Source organism: Phoenix dactylifera, chromosome 12 (assembly GCF_009389715.1).
Source record: "Phoenix dactylifera cultivar Barhee BC4 chromosome 12, palm_55x_up_171113_PBpolish2nd_filt_p, whole genome shotgun sequence".
Taxonomy (NCBI): Eukaryota; Viridiplantae; Streptophyta; class Magnoliopsida; order Arecales; family Arecaceae; genus Phoenix; species Phoenix dactylifera.
In genome coordinates, this window is record NC_052403.1 from 1,932,476 (window position 1) to 1,953,644 (window position 21,169).

Consider the following 21,169-nt stretch of genomic DNA (forward strand, 5'->3'; position numbering starts at 1 on the left):
TACTAATTCTTCCTCAAGGAAGACAATAAATGTGAATTTGGAAAAAAAAAAACTGCAATCGAATTAGAACATGCCCACTCTTTTTTTTATGCTGGATAAAAATGGTAATGAAATTCGAAGTGCTTAGCATTCCATTCTTGATTAAAAATCCTATTTTTTTTAAAAAAACAAGTCCTCAAGTCAAATGTCATCATACAGATACAAATAATTAAACTTTATGGTCAGTAAAAGACAACATATATTATGTTGGAAAAACACAGGCACATAAACTGATGCCACATGTGCTGGTTTGCCTCAAACCACACCAACCATATCAGCCTACACGAATTTGACATACATGGCAATAACCAGCAGAAAGCAGTACAGGCCAAGTTTTTCTTTTCTAGGCATTTTGTTGGATTATGAAGAGGGGAGCGTGCAGGGGGTTGAGGGCAGCCAACAGCACACACTAAGAAATTCCTTATTTTATAGCAGATTTGAGCTAGCACATCAAGGTAATAATATTTGTTTCAACTTCACTTCAATCTCTTTTGGATAAATTGCCTTTTTCTATAGTTTAAATGATTCAAAAATGACAAAGAATACCTTGAGTCCACTAATTTTTGCCTTCTCATGGTCATGGACAGTGTCGTAGTGATTAACATATGGGGAGGAATGGACTTCAGCCAAAATACTACCCCACAAACACCATGTATCTGAACAAAGGCTTAGTCACATCCCTTAGGGTTGGCTTTCCAGATGTCCTGATGAGTAAGGACCAATCTCTTACCTTACCAAGAAGGTTTAATTTTGAATTAAAACAAAATTCTAAAATAAGAGACTAAACAAATAATTACTAAATTACTATAAAAATATGAACATTGTTACATAACTACATACTGGTAGCTTACCAAAATTGCTAGTAACAAACAAATTCGAGGTGCAACATGGATTAACGCAAATCTTCATGCAAAATTAGTAGAAACTCAAAAAAACAACTAAAACATATGTGTTTGTAATCATAGTTCTATAAATCTTAATAGCAGACCACGACAACTTAAAATTTTCAAGCAAAGCCACAATGAAAAGGTAAAGTTAATATAAATCACTTTCATTGCATTGGAGCAGAATAAATAACTTAGACACAGGCCTTGTTGATTGAATCAAGACCATGTGGATAACAGGGATATTGAAAACAGCCATGCTAAGACTCCACACCATAACAACATGACATATAAAACTATAGCTACCAAACCAACCCTTGAGGGAATAAAAGAATACACATGATGCAAGAACCTTCACTTACCAACTTGGAACAGCCCTGTAAAGGAGAGGAGTGTCCGATCTCCAGCAGAAAGGATATGCATGCGTGATACCTCCTGTACTCACAAGTCTTCCTTTTCCCTGATGAAATTTCTTTTAGACATGTCATTCAGCATGTAAAAGATGCTCAAAACAATTGACAAAAATGCCAAAAATCATAAACAATCAAAACACAACTAATGGTTAGATAACGTGGTATGAGTTATAACATGAAACACCATAGGGTTGGAAAAGTTTTGCATATTCTAACTATGAAACTCCACCTGGGTTGGACAAGCATCACATTTTCTGAACTAGTTAAAAACACTCCGAGCTAGGTGAGGCCGAATAACAAATTAAAAACTAAATTGAAAATTCAGAACAATGGTAGAAATACATAAAAAGTTCACCAGTTGCAAATCATAAACCCTGAGATGATTTTCCTATTTCAGAAGAATTTCTGACTTATGGTGCTACTATGTACTGTAATACAAATTGAGGCAAACTCAATTCAAACTATTCAAAATTTAACAGAATTGTAAATGCGATACCTGAAGCATTTCTACCATGTAATGCTACAGAGCATACTGCATATAATTTTTTTTTGTAACTTTAGCAGAATATATTCAACAGAAAGAATACATGCATATCTAAGCTAACAGAAAGAAAATGTTTCATAAGTGTATGGCTACTAGCTGCAATTCTTGCCTTGACCATATTTATGATATCCTTATCAGCATCCTTGACATAGCGCCCATGGAAGTCAGAAACCTTGTCGGTGAAGCAACCATCGGCATCAACTGCCACAATAAGGTCTTCATCCTACAGATGTAGATGACCAGACAATGGAACATTAATGAAAATTACAAGCTCATGCTCAGAATTTTAAATACATAGTGATATCAGTTCTCTTTTTTTTCAGCAAGGATATAGTTGAAGAGAAAAAATTTACCACAAAGACATGCCCATCAATATATCTCTTATAAGTAATATAAAGTCATAGTGTACAAGATGGAGAGAATGTAAAAGCATGTTTATGACAACCTTTCTTGAAGAATGATAGCCAACCCAGTGCAGAAAGTTTACAAGTTTTGCTTCTTTTCATTTGTGACATTAGGCGAGTATGAACATAAACCATGAAGGATATGCATATGAAAAAAACAGACATGGATTAAATATCCTACATCACATATACAGAATGTGTGAGGAATGATTGTGTCCCCGAACACCAACATTCAGCAGAATTCTGTAAACTTAAAAATTATATATCATCCATGCTGGAACCAACTGGTGGTTACAAGATGGGCAATTTTTCAATAACAAGAATGATGCCTTGTTTTAATCCAGGTTGGAGAGTCTTCAAACCACTTGAACTTTGAAATGTAAATGTTTTGAGATCCATATTTCAATGAATGTTCTGAATGGATGAACAGCCATGCACTTTTACACTACAGAAGGACCATGTTAATTATGCCTTATAACATTTGAGTCAACCCTTGTATGTAAAATATATACACATAATGCATACACATACCAGATTAGATGCATATGTGCCTTGGCACATACACGCATATCATATTCATAGATAGATAAATACACATATGTAAATCTATGGGTATAAATGTTTGTCTGTATTCACATAAACCTGCATACGTACATACACATATATATGAGCGTGTTTGTATGCATAGATAGAGAGAGAGTGATGCCTATAATGATACTGTCATATAAGACATTAAAAATGTGGTGAATTTTCTGGTCACTAAATGCATGTTTCGATAAACAGTGAGTAGATGATGTCATGAACTCCAATATACAAGACAGACACCATAAGTCCTTAAGTTCTAACCTTTTGAATAATACCCGATGCAATGCAAACATGATAATCATCTTCACCAAATGCAGGAGCACAATGGACAACCCCAGTTCCACTATCATCAGTGACATAATTGTCTGCAACCACCCGGAATGCTGTTTCTGAGAACTCCAAGAAATAATCAAAAAGTGGCTTATATCTGCATTACCAAATGTCCCAGTAAGTCAGTATACTCTAAACTTTATTGACAATAAACATGAAACATGCCTAACATTAAAATAATGACAGAACCAAAAATTGATTTAGGAAAATTGTATCTTATCCTTTTAGGATTGAGAGTGCGAACTTTGATGATATGAATAGAACAATTGCTCTGAAAACAGATGCAAATTTGTTTAAGTTGAAAAAAAGATATTTGAAACATTATAGTTTATTTTAAGTAACATTTTGTTAGTTAATCATGCTTAAATATTGAGATGGACTATGCTCCTCTCGAGTCTCTATGCATGAGGCTCCCACCACTGTAGAGTTTGGAGAGGGTATCTGTTAGACTCAAAAACCAATAATAAGGCATTCAAATTGAAGATCCATACTATTGATCATGATCCATACCACTGAAATGTCTAAAAATCAAAAACACATATTTTGGTGGGTCTCTAACTATGCATCATGTAAACATAAAAAATGACAATTTCCATTATCTTAGTGCATTAAATTACATGATAAAACATTTAAATTAGGAATCCACCTTATTGATCATAATCTCCACATGTTAAAATATGTATATTTAGGTTTTTGCTTAAGTTACAGCCAAGGTCGGAGGAATCGGTACCAGGCACCGTACCAGTTCTCCAGTGGAACAAGTCGGTACGGGCTGTGCCGGGTCCATACCGAGAGGGGGCACCTACCGGAGCCGGAGAAGGAGAAGAGAAAGAGAGAGCGAACAAAGGAGGGAGGGAGAAAGAGCGGCGGTGGATGCCGACAGGGGGCCGGCGAAGGATACGGCAGCCGAGGCCGCGGCTGGATCTCTTGTTTCTTTCGAAACAGAAAAATCGGCCGCAGCTAAAAAATTTGAAAATTTTTAAGTGAAGTCGGCGGTGAGCCATCGGTACAGCTCGGAACAGGCGGAACCATTTAGTTCGACAAGGTTCCACATTCCATGGTTACAACATAATATGGTCTCATATCATTTTAACTATTTATTTTTGCATCCACTTGATGCATAGATTAGAGGCATCCAAAATACATAATTTTTGGTTTCTAGGCATTTTTAGTAGTATAGATTGTATCAATGTTGTGGATCATTGATTTGGATATCCCATTATTGATTTTGGATTCATTAGGAGTTTATACTCTCCCCTCAAGAGAAGCATAGTTCATCTCCTTAATCAAAATTGCTGGCCGACGCAATCTGCTTTTGGTTCTCTTTTAACATAGAATTCTTTCGACGATTTAACTCCGTAACACTCATTGACACTTAATACAATTATATAAAGGAAACATCATCCATGTAAACAGTATAATTTCTTGCAAGCAGTATCAGCTGTAGCAGTGCTCCAACTTGTCCATCTTTTTGAGTTCAGCAGCAGTTGTTCCAGTTGTTGCACGGTACACACGCATGATGCATCCATATGCAAATAGTTATGACTTATAAGAAGTCTATGAATGCTAGTATGTCAAATTTTTGAAGATTTTTTTCAAGTCAAATCTTTTGAAAGATTGACACTGACATTGATGCAACATGTCTTGTTAATAACAAAAAGGGGCTACGACACAGTAAATGAAAAGCTCGCCAGCAAATAGATACTATAGAAAGAAAGATCAGGATACCATGATTGAATTTAATGAATGATTAACAAGTTTGAAAAGTTCCCTGATTTTTTCATAGAAAGGGATCACTTCAAGAAAATCAGTCTTGTCCAATTCATTGATCTATTACATGTCAATTTCATATTGTGCTCTCTATTGCAAAGTAGAATAAAAATCAAAAATAGTTCAATTAAAAAAATTTGTGGAGGGATGTATGGAGATAGATAATGGTGCTTTCCATCTTGTTCCCTAACAAAGAGCTTGCAAAGCTATGCAATAGAGTAGTGAAGGAGCCAAGGAATTTGGCCTTAAAAGATTTGTGAATGAGTAGTCAAGGTTATAGGCAAGAGAATGTGATGTCATGAAAAGAGAAAGGAAAATCTCAAGAGGCTTGAATGTCTTTCTGGTTCTCATTCTCAACTTATATATCATTCATCCAGACTATGAGAAGAAAGTTCTAACAAATGTGCTATGAAGTTCCTAGCAGCATCAAATCGAAGATGAGCCCTTAAATGTTGAGTAGCTTCTTCTGAGAGTAAGTCTTTCTTAAACTAAATTAAACATTTTTGTTTACTCACTAGATAGCATGAACAAGATTCATTTATTAATAGGTTGGCATTGAAAGATGCCTCTACCCAGGTCACTCCCTGTGCTAGATCAAGATGCATGGGTAACTAGTGAGCAAAAGGGTGAAGAAGTTCCTTGTCCCATAGAAACTTTATTTTTGCATAGGTTCTCCTTCCACCTTTGGACTTATTTTTATCTAATTATTGTCTAATTTTCACATCAAGTAAATTGATCTTCAATATAAAAAAAAGAAAGGAATAAACAAAAAGATATTGAAATGAGAGATAGTATATAATTATTCACACAAGATCTTTGACAAGGAAAAAGAGATACAAACCTCAAACCAACCAGGGAAGATCCCGAAATTTTCTCAAGCAATTCATATGACCTAGTATCTGGTTTATTCTTAACTTCTGCATCTTTGGTTCCTTTACTCTTAGAGTTTGAGAGTGTCAAATCTTGCATGGATGCAACTAGTCCATCAGCTTTTGATTTCTTACTGGGCAACTCGGAGATTCGAGACTCCGCAACAATATAGACCACCCCAGAAAACTTGTCACGAACCTGATGATTTTAAGGTACCATGAGATCCAAAGAAAGAAAGTGTGTGGGGAAAAGCACATGAGAGAGATTATAGTAGTGGATTCAACAATATATCATTTTGACCCTAGTAAAAGAAAGCTAACTTGCATATGCTAAATGTTAAACCTAAAGCATAACCTTCAGAAAGCAGTTTGGAACAAGGAAAATATAAAAGTATAGCCATGTTATTTTCCAAAAAAAAGCATCAAAAGGAATATTCAAATCTTTAATTCATGCCAAAGACAAATGGGCTGGTATGCCACATCCTGCAAATAACAATCACCGGTTTATGACCAACCATGACTAGCAAAAGATGCACATGCTAGAAGCGTACACAATGATCATAAGAAAGTATAATGTAAATATCTGGGCTAAGAAATCAAATGCAGCAATCTCAAATCTCACTATCGTAAAATCCACCTCCTCTCAGAATGGTCACGACTCACGACTGACTTCTCAACTTTCACAACTAACAATGAAGATCCCAAAAGAACCACAAGACTGAAAACCTCTGCAACATTTAAAAAACCAATATGCAAACGAAACTCCATTCTAAACTTAGACCAGTGGATCAAGTTAATCACACCCTCCCTCCAAATATTAAGGGTACAAATGTTGTTCCAAACAGTGAGGTACAACCTCCATTTTGTCTGTACATAATGTTAATAGATAAGGTAAATCATATGAGATCAAGGGTTCCTGTTCAAGACCCATGGGTGCTAGACAGGAAATTAATGTATTAAGTTACCAAATCACATCTTTGCCAATGTGAGGGGAATCCAGTTAAGGGCTTCAAAAGGCAGTGCCTTAGTTATGACAACTTCAGTTATCACAAAACACTTCCGCAAAAGGTAAAGTTTATTTGGCAAATTGGCATGGAGAGAATCCACCTGAGGGATGAAACAAAGTAACAGCCATATGTAAACAGATTGTGGTATAATATGGCTGACAAGATAAAAACATTGTTTTGGTGCTGAAGTTCCAGTTTGGGCGATAAAGGGCAGTAATTTCATCTCGCATACCTAATGCAACACAATGGTTATCAAGGCACATATTCCTAATTGATGAATCCCACATCACCAAGTCAAGAAAAACAGATTTTTTTGAGTCTCTAAATCAAAGAATATAAGGTAGACCTTATGTCTAGAAAAGAAACAGCATGCTGTAAGCATGAATTAAATTTCCAATAAAATTTCTTGTCTTCCACCTTCATTGCAACATGGACTTGATTTCTAAATAAATTAGGAAATGGGTTTTAAAATCCACCCTTCTCACATTTATGGATTGAGATGCCTCTGTATTTCTTCAGGCACACCATAATTTTATTTAGAAATTAGAACAAGATCTAAATCTATTAACCAGATCTCACCAGTCTGGTTTACACTAATTTGGTATCACACATTATGATCCATGGTGCTGAATCACTAGCTTAAGTGGTTCCTTTTTTGCATGGGAACAAATGTTGTGAAAGAATGAAGCATCAAGAGTATAAGAAAAGAATGATAACCAGGAGAAAAGAGTGGGATTAATCATTGAGCAACTTCGTTAGATATTCTTGTGGGCTAGAAAAGAAACATAGACAGAACAGTTACATTATAAAGCACTGAATTGGGTCAGATGGTTGATAATTTGAAGATAGATGTGAAAAATTGCTATGACAAGACAAGAAGCAGTTAAACCATAGATATAATAAATGACAATTAAACAACAGAAGATGAAGCATTCAATGACAGTCGCAGACAACTAGATGAACAACAACCACATTAGTGCAGATATGACTATTTAAAAATTCAGTGATCATAAAATATTTAACCATAAATGAACCACGATGGAAACACTCCCCACAAGAATTCAAAAACGGTCATTAGAATAGCCAACAGATTAATGATGCAAGAACGGATACAAGATTTATACCTCTAACATTTAATGAGATCAGGATCTGCAAAATTGAGTAGTATGGGCTGCTGGAATTTAAAAAATGAACCAAAATTTGGGGAATGAAATTAGAAAGATGGTTTTCCTTGTGGACTTGCATGACAGAAGAAGGTGTACAAGAATCAAGGTCTATATTGGGCCTTGATGGTTTGATGTCGAAAATCTATTAAGTTTCACCTTCATTAACTTTTTCTAGTGGACCTGAACTTGGTTCAAATTTAACTTCAAAACTCAGTTCATTTGTTTGTGCACACGTGCGTGTGAGAGAGAGAGAGAAGAGACGAGAGAGAGAGAGAGAGAGAGAGAAATCTGCAGTAGCATGAGATTAGGGCATGCAAATCTTGGGTTCGCTAATCAAAAGGGCATGCCTAATCCTTTTCACAACCTTGATAAACACTAATCACTTTTTTCTTTGTCAATTTGGCACATTTGTAAATATTTTAAAATAAAATTTATCACTTAATCCTGGTTTCATACGAAACACTCTGACAGTCGAACTAGTCAAGCATAAGCATCAAGAATGGGCATGCACAACAAGTCACCATTTGATTTCATATCAAGCTGATTATCAAGTTTCCAGAAAAGAAGTAATCAACCTTCACATAGACAAAATTGGCATTGATGCAGAGAGCGAGATTGCTGGGAAGTGTCCATGGAGTCGTCGTCCATGCGACTAGAGCTGCATTGTCGGGATCGCCAACTATAGGAAATGACACCATGATAGCAGGGTCCGGCACATCCTATGAACCCAAGAAATTAAGAAGACAGGAGAAATACGAAAACGATTGTGAACAAACAACAAAAGAAGATGGGGTTTGGTTCACCTTATAGTTCAGCCCGGCTTCAAAATTTGAAAGTGGGGTCTTGCAGCCAGTGCTGTAGGGCATGACCTGCATGACAAAGGCACAGACGATAACAATCAAGTCTCCAACGCTGCCATAAATCATCAAAAGATCTTCTTCTTCTTACTTTGAACCCTCGATAGACGAGGTCCTTGTCATAGAGCTGTTTAAAGACCCACCAAACGCCCTCCATGTACGAGGGGTCCATGGTCTTGTAATCATTCTTGAAATCAATCCACCGCCCGGTCCTCGCGACGATCTCCTCCCACTCTTTGACATACCTGGTGACGATGCTGCGGCACTCTTCATTATATTTATCGATGCCCATGGCGAGGACGTCGTCGCGGGTGCGGATGCCGAGTTTGGTGTCGATCTCAAACTCAACGGGGAGGCCGTGGCAGTCCCAACCGAAGCGGCGGGTAACGTGGTGGCCGGCCATGGACTGGTAGCGGGTGACGACATCCTTGATGGTTCCGGCAAGGATGTGGCCGTAGTGGGGGAGGCCGGTGGCGAAGGGGGGGCCGTCGTAGAAGATGTACTCCGGCATGGACTCGGTGCGCTTCAGCTGGGTCTCGAAGGCGGAGACCTCCTTCCACCACTGGAGGATGCGCTCCTCCTGGCGAGGGAAGGAGAAGTCTTTCCCCTCGCAGACGTCGTCCATGGCCGGAGGGGTGGAGGATTTGGGGGTGGATTGGACGACTCCGAGCCTGGAGGAAGCCGGCGTTGGGGCGCGGAGGATGGAGAAGAAGGAGTGGCTTTTACCCCACGCTAGGTTTTGCCAACTCCAAAATTGGTTGCAACACTGCGCCGACTTGCATCCACGTGCAACTCACGTGCCAGTCCCTAATTCACATGGCATTTTCTCACCGTTTTTTCTTGATGAAAACCCCAAAAAAAGAAAAAAAAAAAAAGTCCCACCGCCGCTAGTTGAGAATCTTGCAGAAAAGCAAACCACCGCATCCTTCACCTCTTTCTTCCCCATCAATGATTGCCTTCAGACAGATCTGATTTCAATATTTCATGTCTCCGAAGGAGAGAAAAGAAAACGAAGACCGTGATATTTGGAGCCCGACCGTCACCCCAAGAATGGCCGTCGATCCCTTTTTTTGTTAATACTAATCCCTTCCCTCTCTCCGATCGCTTCTTCTTCTCGCCTCCCGCCCCTCCTTGGAGACATGGATATGGCCGTAGAGTCGCCGTCGACGCTGGGCAACGGCGACTCGCCCGCCGCCCCCACCGCCTCCACCCCCGCAGCGGCGGCAGTAGCGGCGGCGGCGGCGGCGTCGCCGCCCTCCTCGCGGATGCTCCAGCTCGCGGAGTCGCTCAAGCTGGAGCACCAGTTCCTCCGCGTCCCCCTGGAGCACTTCAAGAAGACGATCCGCGCCCACCACCGCTGCGCCGAGAAGGAGGTCTCCGCCGTGCTCTCAAGCGTCGCCGAGGTCGCCGACCGCTCCGATGCCATGTCCCGGGACGACGCCGTCAACCACCTCAGCTCCCTCGTCTCCCGCCTCCAGGGCCTCAAGCGCAAGGTAACCCAATTTCTTTTTTTTTTATTTCGAACCTTCTCCTTAAATTTTTTTACCTGTTAGTTTCTTTTTGCCTTCTTGCATTGGATTTATGAGTAATTTGGATTCTTTAATCAGTTGGAAGAAGGGAGCAGGGCGGAGAATTTGCAGGCCCAGAGATGCCGGGCTCGGCTGGACCACCTGGATTCAATTGACGTTGAAAACTTGACCGAGTGGAGCAACACGAGATTGAAGCGCATCCTGGTCGATTATATGCTGCGGATGTCGTATTACGATACCGCCAAGAAGCTTGCTGAGACAAGCAATATTCAGGTATTATTTTGGGACTAATTCTCCTCCTTTTGTAGCTCTGATACTCGTTTTCTGAAGAGTTTGGCCTGTTCTCTTCACTTGTTATGTATGTGATTGTTTATTTTTCTTACATTGTTAATTTGCTAGTATTTGTCGATCAGTGCCATTTCTTGATTCTGTCAATGTAAAAACTTGATATTATCTTTGCTGCTGATGCATTTTTCTCATTGTTTGGAAAGTTTGGACATAATCAGAGTCAGAAATAGATGGGTTGCTGGTGCACATGCTGGACATAATATCTAGAAGTCAGATTGCATCAAATCGTACCAAAGTAGCAAATCTAATTGATTCCATGATGCCACTATTAGAAGAATGACAATGTATGTATTCAATGTTCTACAGAAGTACATTGTTATGGAGTCATGTGAAAATTGATGTTGATGAACTTGTTTGTTGTATATAAGATGTTAATATTAGTGGTCATAAAAAAGGTCGCAAAAGCGAGGATACGCTATGTTGATACCAGGCCCATACCGGTGCCACCCTGTTACTATGTCGGCACGCCCGGTGCGGAGGCCGGTTCGACGTATCGAATGTTGGTATGCCTCCTATACCGCATACCAGTACCGAACCACCTCAGTGCCACTTTGACACTTAGTACGCTAAATCGGCTTCCATACCAGACATACCGATATTATAATAGGATGGTATCGATTCGAGATTTGGCACCAAGTCAGTGAACCTTGACTAAGTCTACTAACTTTGGTGGAGGCAACTTATTTTCATAGGGTCAATTGATGGAGGGTCTAAAGCTTTTATGTATGATGAAGTTAAAAAGGGTTACTCATATGTGGTAGAGTTGTATTGAAGAATTCATAGGCAATATGAACAATATGAAGGGGTCGCTTCAAACGAGTGAAGATCCTTTTAGAAGAGAGATTTTTTCCCAGGTATTATAGTTGATATAACGTTTCATTGCCTTGATCAAGGTAAAAACTGAATATAGTGTTCCGAAATAAAGTATCGTCTTCAAGTTGTCAACATGGCTTGAGTTTTGTAGCCGTCAAGTGATTGGCTTTAGAGTACCATGCCATATTGCTGAATAAGTGGAAGCTGCAATGGCATGCTTTCCCTTTTGGGTGTCATTATGAACATTTATATCCTAATTAAAATTTAAGCTCAAGGAAAGCTTTTGAGACTAATTAGACATCGAGTCAACAACTACAAGAGGTCCAAAGTTGACTTGTGATATGGAGATGTGGCACCTTTGGTCAGTATTTCCAAAGCCATGAAACATAGGAACAAAACATGATTGTAACCTCGCGTAAGAAGGGATAAGCATATTGACTTGCTGAAGATGCAGCTGGAGAGGTTCTTCTTTTGATGATATAGAGCGAAGCAGCAAAGAAGTGATGGATATAGTGCAAGATTATTTTGTACATCTGTCGTATGTTATGGATGTCATTGTACATTTATGAAAGTAGTTCTTCTATGGGACTCATAACCAGGAATCCTACACAAAAGAAAGGCATCAATAAGCTTAGGATTGACAAACTCAATAAAATATCTTGTTTAGGATTTTAAGACGTGGTCATGTTGCCATCTTGAGGTTTATTATTATTTTTTGCTGGTAATCTATCAAACAAGCGTGGGCTGCAAGGCAGTGCTCGTATCAAGATCATAACTTCTCCTAAGTTGATAGTAATTCTATGATGAGAGTCCAAACTTTATTTAGGCGACACCCATGCTTTTTGTTGCGGATGCAATAAAGGTATTCTTTAAGTTCAGAAAAAGGAAGAAAAAAGAAAACAAAAAGCAAAGTTGTCCTAAGTTGCCCTTTACATGGACATGGGCTGATTGATTAGAGTTGAGTTCTCCTCAAATGTAAAAAATGTGCATACAATAGGGGAAAAAAGTGGGTGATTGGCCATAGTTTAGGTCTGGCAGGGTTTTAAAGTGATTTCTCTTTTTCTTAGACAGACTATTAGCCATATCTTGATATAGAGTTGAGATTAGAAGCTGTGGTGCAGCCTAGACCTTTTTTTTGGTTCATCATTTAAGTAATGAAGGATCCTTGGTGTCGCCACTACTAAGATGTGAAGGTATTAAGATGCATGCTTGGATCCTTGCTTTTATGGTATCATCACTACTAAAGGTATATTGCACACTAGGAGGAAACCAGTGTAGGCCTAGTTGGTCCCCAGTTCAATGCCACACCCTTCTAAAATGGACAAAGGCAATTTGGATTGCAGATTATGTGGATAAGATTGATAAGAAAGATGTACTACATTGTCCAATGGGGAGTTGGATAGCAATATTTTGGGGTTGATTAGCTGCAAACGGCCAATATGAGATGGACGAGCACTTTCATGTTAGCTTATTTACATTATTTTTCCCAATATCCTATCCATTCTTTTCTTCCCTTTAGATTAAAGTTCAGGGAGAAATCTTAACTCATACCAGAAAAGTTTGATGGGGTAATCAAGATTCACAATCTCGATATCGGATTGCATACTAACAGGAGACCAATACAGTGTGATAGGTACTATAACGTACCATACCAACCTATACGGGCAAAAAAAATCTATTTTTTGTTTTTGTTTTCAAGGTTTTAAGCTTTCTTTTATTTAGTTTTATGTGGAAAATAGGGTTTTCTAAGTTTATTTTTCATGCTAAATGTAACATACTTTGTAGTATACTTAATTTTTCATGTTTCATGCCCTAAAGAAACATGATTATATAATATATGTTAAATTAACTAATTATAATATTGAAAATATAAAATACTTATATTAAAAAAATTAGAATTTCAACATACATGTATATGTTTAATTCGAAGTCGAGTGTCTATGTTCATCATACACGTTTAGTTCATGTTTGTAGTCAGGCCTTGGGACTTGATCCGACCTTGGTATTGTGCCCACCCAGTATCCTGGTGGGCTGTCTATATTGGTTTGCTATATTGATTTTGCTGTTCTATCAGGTATAGTGGTGGAAATCCAAAAAAGAATTATGCAACATCCTATCCACAGTCTGATAAAGGCTGGGAAGGATGATAGCGGCGGGAACATGAAGACTTAGAGGGCATGCCATGCGTCCATAACCCGCATAGGAGGATATGATCCAATATAGGATGATGTTCCTAAGTACTAGGGGGGTCCTCATACGTTCAAGATTTCTCCTCTTCTTTCTTTTTCTCTCCTTTTCCTCCCCTCTTTCTCCTCTCTTACACTGCTCATGTGTGAAACAGAGGGGAAAAGGGTATGGTGACCTTGTCTCCCTCAATTAGTAAGAAAAAAGGGTTAATCAGGCCTGAACCAGACCCTTAGTTGAACCCCGCAGAAATGCTTGGTTGCGAGCAGTTTGGCCTAGTAAGGATACTTGGGGCTCAGTAAAACCCGTTATGATTTGTGGTCTATACGGTACGATACCAACCGAACTAGGCGGTTTGGTCTGGTATTGTATATGATGGGGCTAATAGCATTTTAGGATGAATGATATGATGCTTTAACTTCAAAATGTGTATGCAGAGATGAGTGCTCTTTTCATTCCTTTTCTCTTCTTTTTCTTCCTACTGATTGTTTTTCTACACTGAATGATGATTCTCTCCATATAGATATTTTAGTTGGGGATTTTATCTACTGCATAATTTTTTAATAGCTGTGATATTTTCATTTTCATATCTGTAAAGCATGTAAGTCTATTCCTATAAGATCTACATCACCCTCTTTCATGCTGTTCCTCTTTCCCTTTACTACCTCAATGTTTAAATTGTTCTACTCTCTTTCTGCTTGTCCCTTTTCATTTGAGGTGTAACCTTCATGTGCTCTTCACTCACCCTAGCATGTGTTGAAACTTAATTTTCCTTCCCCTGTTGTACTTTTTTGTTGAACTTGTATCACTAGAGATGAAAATGGATGTGACAAGGAGAATGTACTGATGACCTTAATTGCTAATGGTGGTAGATATTAAATAGCCTGTATCAACACACAATCTGCAGGAGACATTGTTGTGGAAGCAACTCAATTGCTTTGAGGAAGGAAATTTTATTCGTATAGGGATTTGGAATTATGTAGGGTTTTGACCTTGACATATACATGCATACACATATATATTACATATACATACATAGCTATGCATATGTATATATGTATGTATGTACAATTATTGTATCATGTTCCCAAGACCATATGTGTTTTCATTGGTTATGGTAGTTGAGCTACCTTTCTTTTCTCTCTTCTCTTCTTATCCCTCTTTAGATCAATAGGAAAAGGGTTTTCTTAGTGGTTCTCCTTTTTTCAGTTTTTTCAAATGTAAGATCAATATAAACTGATTTTCCTCCCTGTGGTGGGTCGGTCAATTAGTGATGAGGTGTTTTGACAATAAGGTCTTAGATGGTGGTGTGACGTATGGGGGGTTGAAGGATACGGTGTTATATCATAGCCGTTTATGGAGGAAGCTTTCTTAGAGTACTCATAAAAATTGGAAGTGAATATATGAAAGAGAATTCTCTACTCCAGCTGATATTTTTGTGTGTTTTAGTGGTCATTATAAGTGGTCACAATTAAGTCAAGAGCATGATTCTCTACTTGCTGCTCCATAACAGATCCTTTTTATATAGATCCTTATGATATTTGCATTCTAGTTAATAATTAAAATATTCATCTCTTATCCAAGTGAGATCTTATGCATGATCATAACTTAACAAGGCTTGTCCTATCCATAGTCACAGGTGGTAAATATTTCAATTTTGGAGAAGATCCAGAAAATTCGCCAAAAGTTTGAAAAGATTTTTGTAAAAATAAACAATTAAGAAAAATAAAGAATGCAAGATAGTCAAAATATTGATTCATGCATTCATGTCAAAACAAGCTTGGGAGAGATAAGAACAATAAGCAACAGCAAAATAACACCTCTACCGCGAAAATGTAGCATCATTAGTCTGTAAGTCATAGATGTTTCTTGATTTAGTTGTGATTAGTCTGTCAACACATCATAAAGTTAATAAATATATAATTCTTGATTGTTTTTTTACTGAGAATATTTTTTTCCTAAAGTTTGGAGAATATTGTTTCTTTGGTTTAGTCAAATGCGATGTGTCCACCATGAATGTAAGGTAGGTTGAAATTTGGGATGCTGCCATCTTGTTGAGTTCCAAAAATAAGGCAGGATTTTTGTATATGACAAAAAAAAACAAGCATAAATGATGATCTGAAGCTGGAAAGGACACAGTTATACAAAGAAAATATGAGTTAGGAAGTTCGAAACAAGAATAGACACAGAGAGACCCCTCTCTCTCTCTCTCTTCCACTCATTCACTGACTCTGTAAGTTTAGATAATTGTAGAACTTAGAACTGTATAAATCTTTGGATAATTTTGTAATAGAAGCTTGAGGATTCATGTCCACAATGGAGTTACGACAGGAGCATGGGCAATTTTTGAGATGTGATATGCACAATTTAGCAAAAGCCATTTTTCCTTTTTATCTGAATCAAGAAACTTGGGATGTAACAGTTGGGTATCTTCTTTTTTGAGCAAGAAGCAAAGAGCCAGATTAAAAATTGCTTAGACATTCAGAATTATGATCAGGCCATGCAAACTTTCTATTCAGTTTGAATTTTTAAATCTTTCAACCTTTCTAATCATTTTTTGAAGAATATGCCATATATTTTCTATCTTGGCCATGATTTTAATGTTCCATCTCTTCTGTCTACACTTATGGCTGTTACACTTGACTTTATTAACCTTGTATACCTATCTATGGCAGGATCTTGTTGATATTGATGTCTTCCTTGAAGCAAAAAAGGTAATTGATTCTCTCCAAAATAAGGAGGTAGGTCCTGCTCTCGCTTGGTGCGCAGAGAACAAGTCCAGGCTGAAGAAATCTAAGGTATGCTGAACTTGTTGATGCTTAATTTTTGCTATAGTTTGTTGCTTAATTACTTCTAATTGGAAGTTAAAACTACTACATTGGTGCTTTTTTAGATTTTGACTAGAAAAAGGAAAGGTGGGTACAGAAAGGGAATGTTCACACTATCAAAGAAACTTTCAAATTTCAATTAAAATTTACGTTGAATGGATTTGGTTGTGGTAGGATTTTAGTTGAAATAGAACTGTGAGAATGTGAGAATCTTTGTCTCTAATCGACTCTCCATCTGCTTTTCTGCCTGTCCCCAATCACCTTGCTTACCTACTTGGCATGCTGTTACACCTCTTTCTTGCATATGCCTTTTCTACTTGCCTCTACGTTCCTTATCTTTCACTTCATTCAGGGGGAAGCCAGTTATTTTGAATCAGAAAAGAGGTTGCATGTCTATGATCCACCACGTTGTGTGGCATATTGTTATGATCTCATGTCCTGCATATTGATTGTTTTACATTTGAATCATGATCTAGTATGAAGATATTCACTCTCTTTCTGTTTCTCTCTCTATCTTTCATGCTCTTAGGTTACCGAACAATTATTCTTATGGTCATGATTCTAAGATTTTTGTTATAGATTGCTGTAAGGGTTTAGATATTGATACACTGTTAAGGAGTTCTTTTAATATTGAAATTCTGCATTTGTTATACCTAATGACTGACCTAAAGATAGGTTGCTTCCTGTCTCCTGTGAAATTCAGTTTTGAGTCATAGTAAGCCCGGTCAGTTTGGACAGTTCATCCGGATCGCATGCTGAACTTTGAGTTCATGCAGTTCTGAACCCCTGCCTGAATTTTTATAGGCCTGGATTTAATGTTTTTCTTGTCCTAGGTAGACCCACTTTGGCCATTCTGTTGGAGGATTTTGTTGCAACTTCTTTTTCTATTTAAGTGGATATGTTTTGGAGTCTTGTACATAATTGGAAACAGTTGATACAGGCTTGTTGTTATGATTTTTCAAGCCTTTTTTATTGGTCATGTGGTACAAATGAAAATAGAAAGAAAGTGGCCATGGAGCAAAGCATTCAAATATCCAGAGATTGATTAAAATAGAGGGCTCCCTCAAGGGTCTTTGCTTGATATTGGTGTCCTTGCTTGTATGGTGTCCTTGCTTAGCTTCTTGCAAGAAAACATCCCCATTTTGTTTCTGTTAGAAGTTCCAGTAGTTGGCAGTCTGGCAAGTTTGTAGATGGAATAACTGCTTGCTACTTATATTAGGACGCCAAGTTCGTGAAGCCCAAGTATACTAATATCATTTCATTGAATTGCAGAGTAAACTTGAGTTTCAATTGAGGCTTCAGGAGTTCATAGAGCTGGTAAGAGCTGACAACAACTTGCGGGCCATACAATATGCTCGGAAGTATCTTGCGCCCTGGGGAGCAACTTATATGAAGGAATTGCAGCGTGTTATGGCAACTTTGGCTTTCAGGAGCAATACTGAATGTCCAGCTTACAAGGTCAGTCCTACTCTCTGGTCAATGTATAATTTAATATCAATAGGCAGATACTCTGCTGTCTTGCTGTTTAAAAAACAATTATCTATATTTTATGTAGTTTAGTTGTCTCGCTGCTTTCTCTGTCAGAAGTTTGAATTTATTCTGTTTAGTTTTTGTTTCATTTAGTTTATTTATTGAATAAAAGGAAAATGTAGTTATTATATCTGGAGCTCCCGAGTTCTATAGCTTCTCTGTATATGTGTTCTATGCATTGGCCTCTCAGCTTTAGCCATTGCATGGAAATATGGAAAGCATAGCAACTTTATTTTGGACATTAAAGGGAAAAAGAAGAAATAGAAAAAGGGATGTCGTTTTGTGACAAGCATGTGGTATGAATGATCTTGTGCCTTATGTTAGAAAGGAGCTCAGAAATTGTCCTTGATGGCCATTAAAAAAGTTAGAGAGATGGTGATGAAGGTATTAAAGTTGGATGAACTAAATGGCTATATAAGGATTTTAAGTTCCAAGATGTCATTAACTTGGTGGGCAACCAATGCCGATAGCCATATCCATCAAGCCTTTCATCTATTTGGGATCTACTTTATGAGATCCTCATTCACAAAGTATTGCTTATGTAGATCAATTTCATATTTTGATATATTTTTATGAATGACTGTCAATTTGATATCAACCCTCTACCTTTCTCATCCATGCTTGGGACTGCACATTGGCATTATGGCAATCAGTTCCAATGCGAACAAAAAACCAGTATGTCTTGAACAGATTGGAAGGCTGAAAGAACTATTATTCGCTGAGATATCACTATGTCTAGGCAATGTATAGCAACCAAAATATCAAAATATCAGCTAATATAATAGAGGATTTACTATTGTTTTGTGCATTGGTTTTAATAATTAGTGATGTGGAAGAACTTGATAAGATTGTGGATATGATCTTGGCTGATATATTAGTATCATTCTGGTGACATCTTGGAATATATTGGTTTATATTTGCCATATAATAAGAGCTGATATCTTGTCTGTCGGTTCTTAAGACTGAAGCATACTAATATCTCGGCTAAGATCTTGGCTGACATAAAAACCATACGTCTAGGGGAGATGGTAAGCTCGTTTTTGATAGAATCTCTAGTTTTAACGTTCTTGTTCTTGATCATATAGCTAACCACTATAAGTCATTCATAAAATGTTTATTTAGAGATGGAAAGATTCGTCCCTATCATAGTTTTGGAACTCTTGATGATAAGGTTCCTGAACACTTCAGCAGGTGTGTCATGGTTACCATGAAATTGCTAGATGTTGAATGAAAGTTCTTTGATAGCTTCTCTTTTTCCTCTTAGTCTTTCATTGGACTTAAATTCATCTTTTTAAATGGATCAGTTTCTTTTAAGATGAAAGTTAAAATTGTTTGGGTTAACTCATTCTATCTACCACCCAAAGTTGTTGAAGGCTTAAGACATACTGAGGCACCAAGGTCTCTTGGTACCTAGGTGCAAGACGCAATGCAAGGCACACTCCTTGATGAAGTGAGGTCTCTTTGGACTTCCACACCCCCCTTCCTTTTCCATTGCTGAATCAGCTAGTTAATTAATTTCTTGGTCTTTTAATTGGGGAACTTTGATTAATGGCTGAGATTTATTCCTAAGATCTAATCAACAGATTGAGCTTTATGGGAAAGGCGTGCGCCTTAGAGCCTCAACAAGGCATGTGCCTTGAGTCTTGTGTGCCACTCTGAAGGGACCTTTCCTCACTACCGACAAGGCACTTGGGGTGGGGCTTGGCCTGCACCTTGTGCCTAGGCACGCCTTCAATAAATCTGCTACCACCCTTTAAAGGGCTGGGGTTTTGTTTATAACAAAAACATATATTGGCAAGGAAGATTTGGGTCAAACATTTTTGTTTTATAAATATCTATGATAAATCATTGTATTACAGTCTAATAGAGATCCTTTTAGTATTGGTATTTTACCTTAATATGATGTTATCTGGGTTGTAGGTTCTTTTTGAGCCAATGCAGTGGGACTATCTGGTTGAGCAGTTCAAGCAGGAATTTTGTAGATTGTTTGGCATGACCCTTGAACCCTTGCTGAATATTTATCTGCAAGCAGGCTTGTCAGCCCTGAAGACTCCGTATCCTCATTACATATTTGCTATATCAAGAAGAAAGTTTAGTGGGAACTTTGTTCCTACTTTGTTAATTATGCAAATTTATTTTTTGACCTGGCAGAGTGTGTCATCAAAGACCTATTTTGTGCTGCTGTTTTTTGCTTGACCTTGTTAAGATTTTGTTTTGAAGAGGGTTGTACCAAAGAAGACCCACTATCGCAGGAGGGCTTCCGCAAATTAGCGGCACCATTGCCGTTCTCCAAGCAGCACCATTCTAAGCTCGTTTGCTACATAACCAAAGAGCTGATGGATACAGAGAACCCACCACTTGTTCTGCCAAATGGCTATGTATATAGCACTAAAGTAAGAACTGTTCTGAGGGCATGAATTCTTTTAAAATAAAGCAATGGAACATTTACTTAAAGGTTGACAGTTGCTTCTCTTTTGATTGTAATGCAGGCTCTTGAAGAAATGGCCAGCAAAAATGATGGCAGAGTTACTTGTCCCAGGACTGGTGAAACTTTCAATATCTCTGAGCTTGTCAAGGCTTACATTTCATAAATCAGCTGGAGCAATCCTTTAAATGAGGAAAGCTTATTTACTGGTTACTTGTACAAAGCTCCTGAAGCTGGCTTGTTCCATGGCACACAGGCACTGTAACTAAACAAAAATTGAACGGGCAGTGGGATTGTCTGTACTCGATCCAAGATTTGTGCAATATTTTCTGAGTCCGCTTGTCTCATGTTCAAGATTAGTCAAGCAACAAGCTGAAAGTCTTAATGCATTAGGATATGTCCTGTGTGGAAAAAAAAAACATAAAATGAGTTTCGGTTTTTTAATGATTTGGATATTTTGTAAGCACATCTTGGTTAATATAGGCAAGCTGGAGTTAGGGACTAATATGTAAATTTAATGAATAAATAAATTAATTTGTAAAACATGAAGATTTTAAGGGCAAATATGCTAAAAAAAATATTTTTTAAAAAACAATAGGCACTAAGACTTCCTAATTTCGAAGCTAGGGAATGCAGTCTATGTA

General features: G+C 37.8%; 2 protein-coding genes across 2 annotated transcripts in view; one reads left to right on the forward strand and one right to left on the reverse strand.

The window, feature by feature from the left end:
- Positions 1-9,604, reverse strand: part of LOC103709900 (isoleucine--tRNA ligase, cytoplasmic-like) — a 28,764-nt gene extending 19,160 nt beyond the window's left edge. Inside the window, exons 1-7 of the mRNA XM_008795423.3 lie at positions 8,960-9,604; positions 8,815-8,880; positions 8,587-8,730; positions 5,811-6,037; positions 3,131-3,296; positions 1,990-2,103; positions 1,286-1,383 (exon numbers count right to left, since the gene is read on the reverse strand). Coding sequence (XP_008793645.2) covers positions 1,286-1,383; positions 1,990-2,103; positions 3,131-3,296; positions 5,811-6,037; positions 8,587-8,730; positions 8,815-8,880; positions 8,960-9,493 — 1,349 coding nt within the window. The 5' untranslated portion in view covers positions 9,494-9,604. The remainder of the gene's footprint in view (positions 1-1,285; positions 1,384-1,989; positions 2,104-3,130; positions 3,297-5,810; positions 6,038-8,586; positions 8,731-8,814; positions 8,881-8,959) is intronic.
- A 126-nt stretch (positions 9,605-9,730) lies between these two features.
- Positions 9,731-20,988, forward strand: LOC103709901 (protein MAEA homolog). Its single transcript, XM_008795426.4, has 7 exons — positions 9,731-10,361; positions 10,476-10,670; positions 16,418-16,540; positions 17,843-18,028; positions 20,021-20,154; positions 20,307-20,493; positions 20,590-20,988. The coding sequence occupies exons 1-7, from the start codon at positions 10,008-10,010 to the stop codon at positions 20,689-20,691; spliced, it is 1,281 nt and encodes a 426-aa protein (XP_008793648.2). The 5' UTR covers positions 9,731-10,007; the 3' UTR covers positions 20,692-20,988.
- The last annotated feature ends 181 nt before the right edge of the window (positions 20,989-21,169 follow it).

Bases quoted from the DNA above. Each gene is read 5' to 3' on its own strand.
- LOC103709901 (XM_008795426.4), top strand. From the start codon at position 10,008: ATGGATATGGCCGTAGAGTCGCCGTCGACGCTGGGCAACGGCGACTCG. The intron at 10,362-10,475 runs GTAACCCAATTT...TTCTTTAATCAG, and splicing joins TCCAGGGCCTCAAGCGCAAG to TTGGAAGAAGGGAGCAGGGC. The intron at 16,541-17,842 runs GTATGCTGAACT...ATTGAATTGCAG, and splicing joins CCAGGCTGAAGAAATCTAAG to AGTAAACTTGAGTTTCAATT.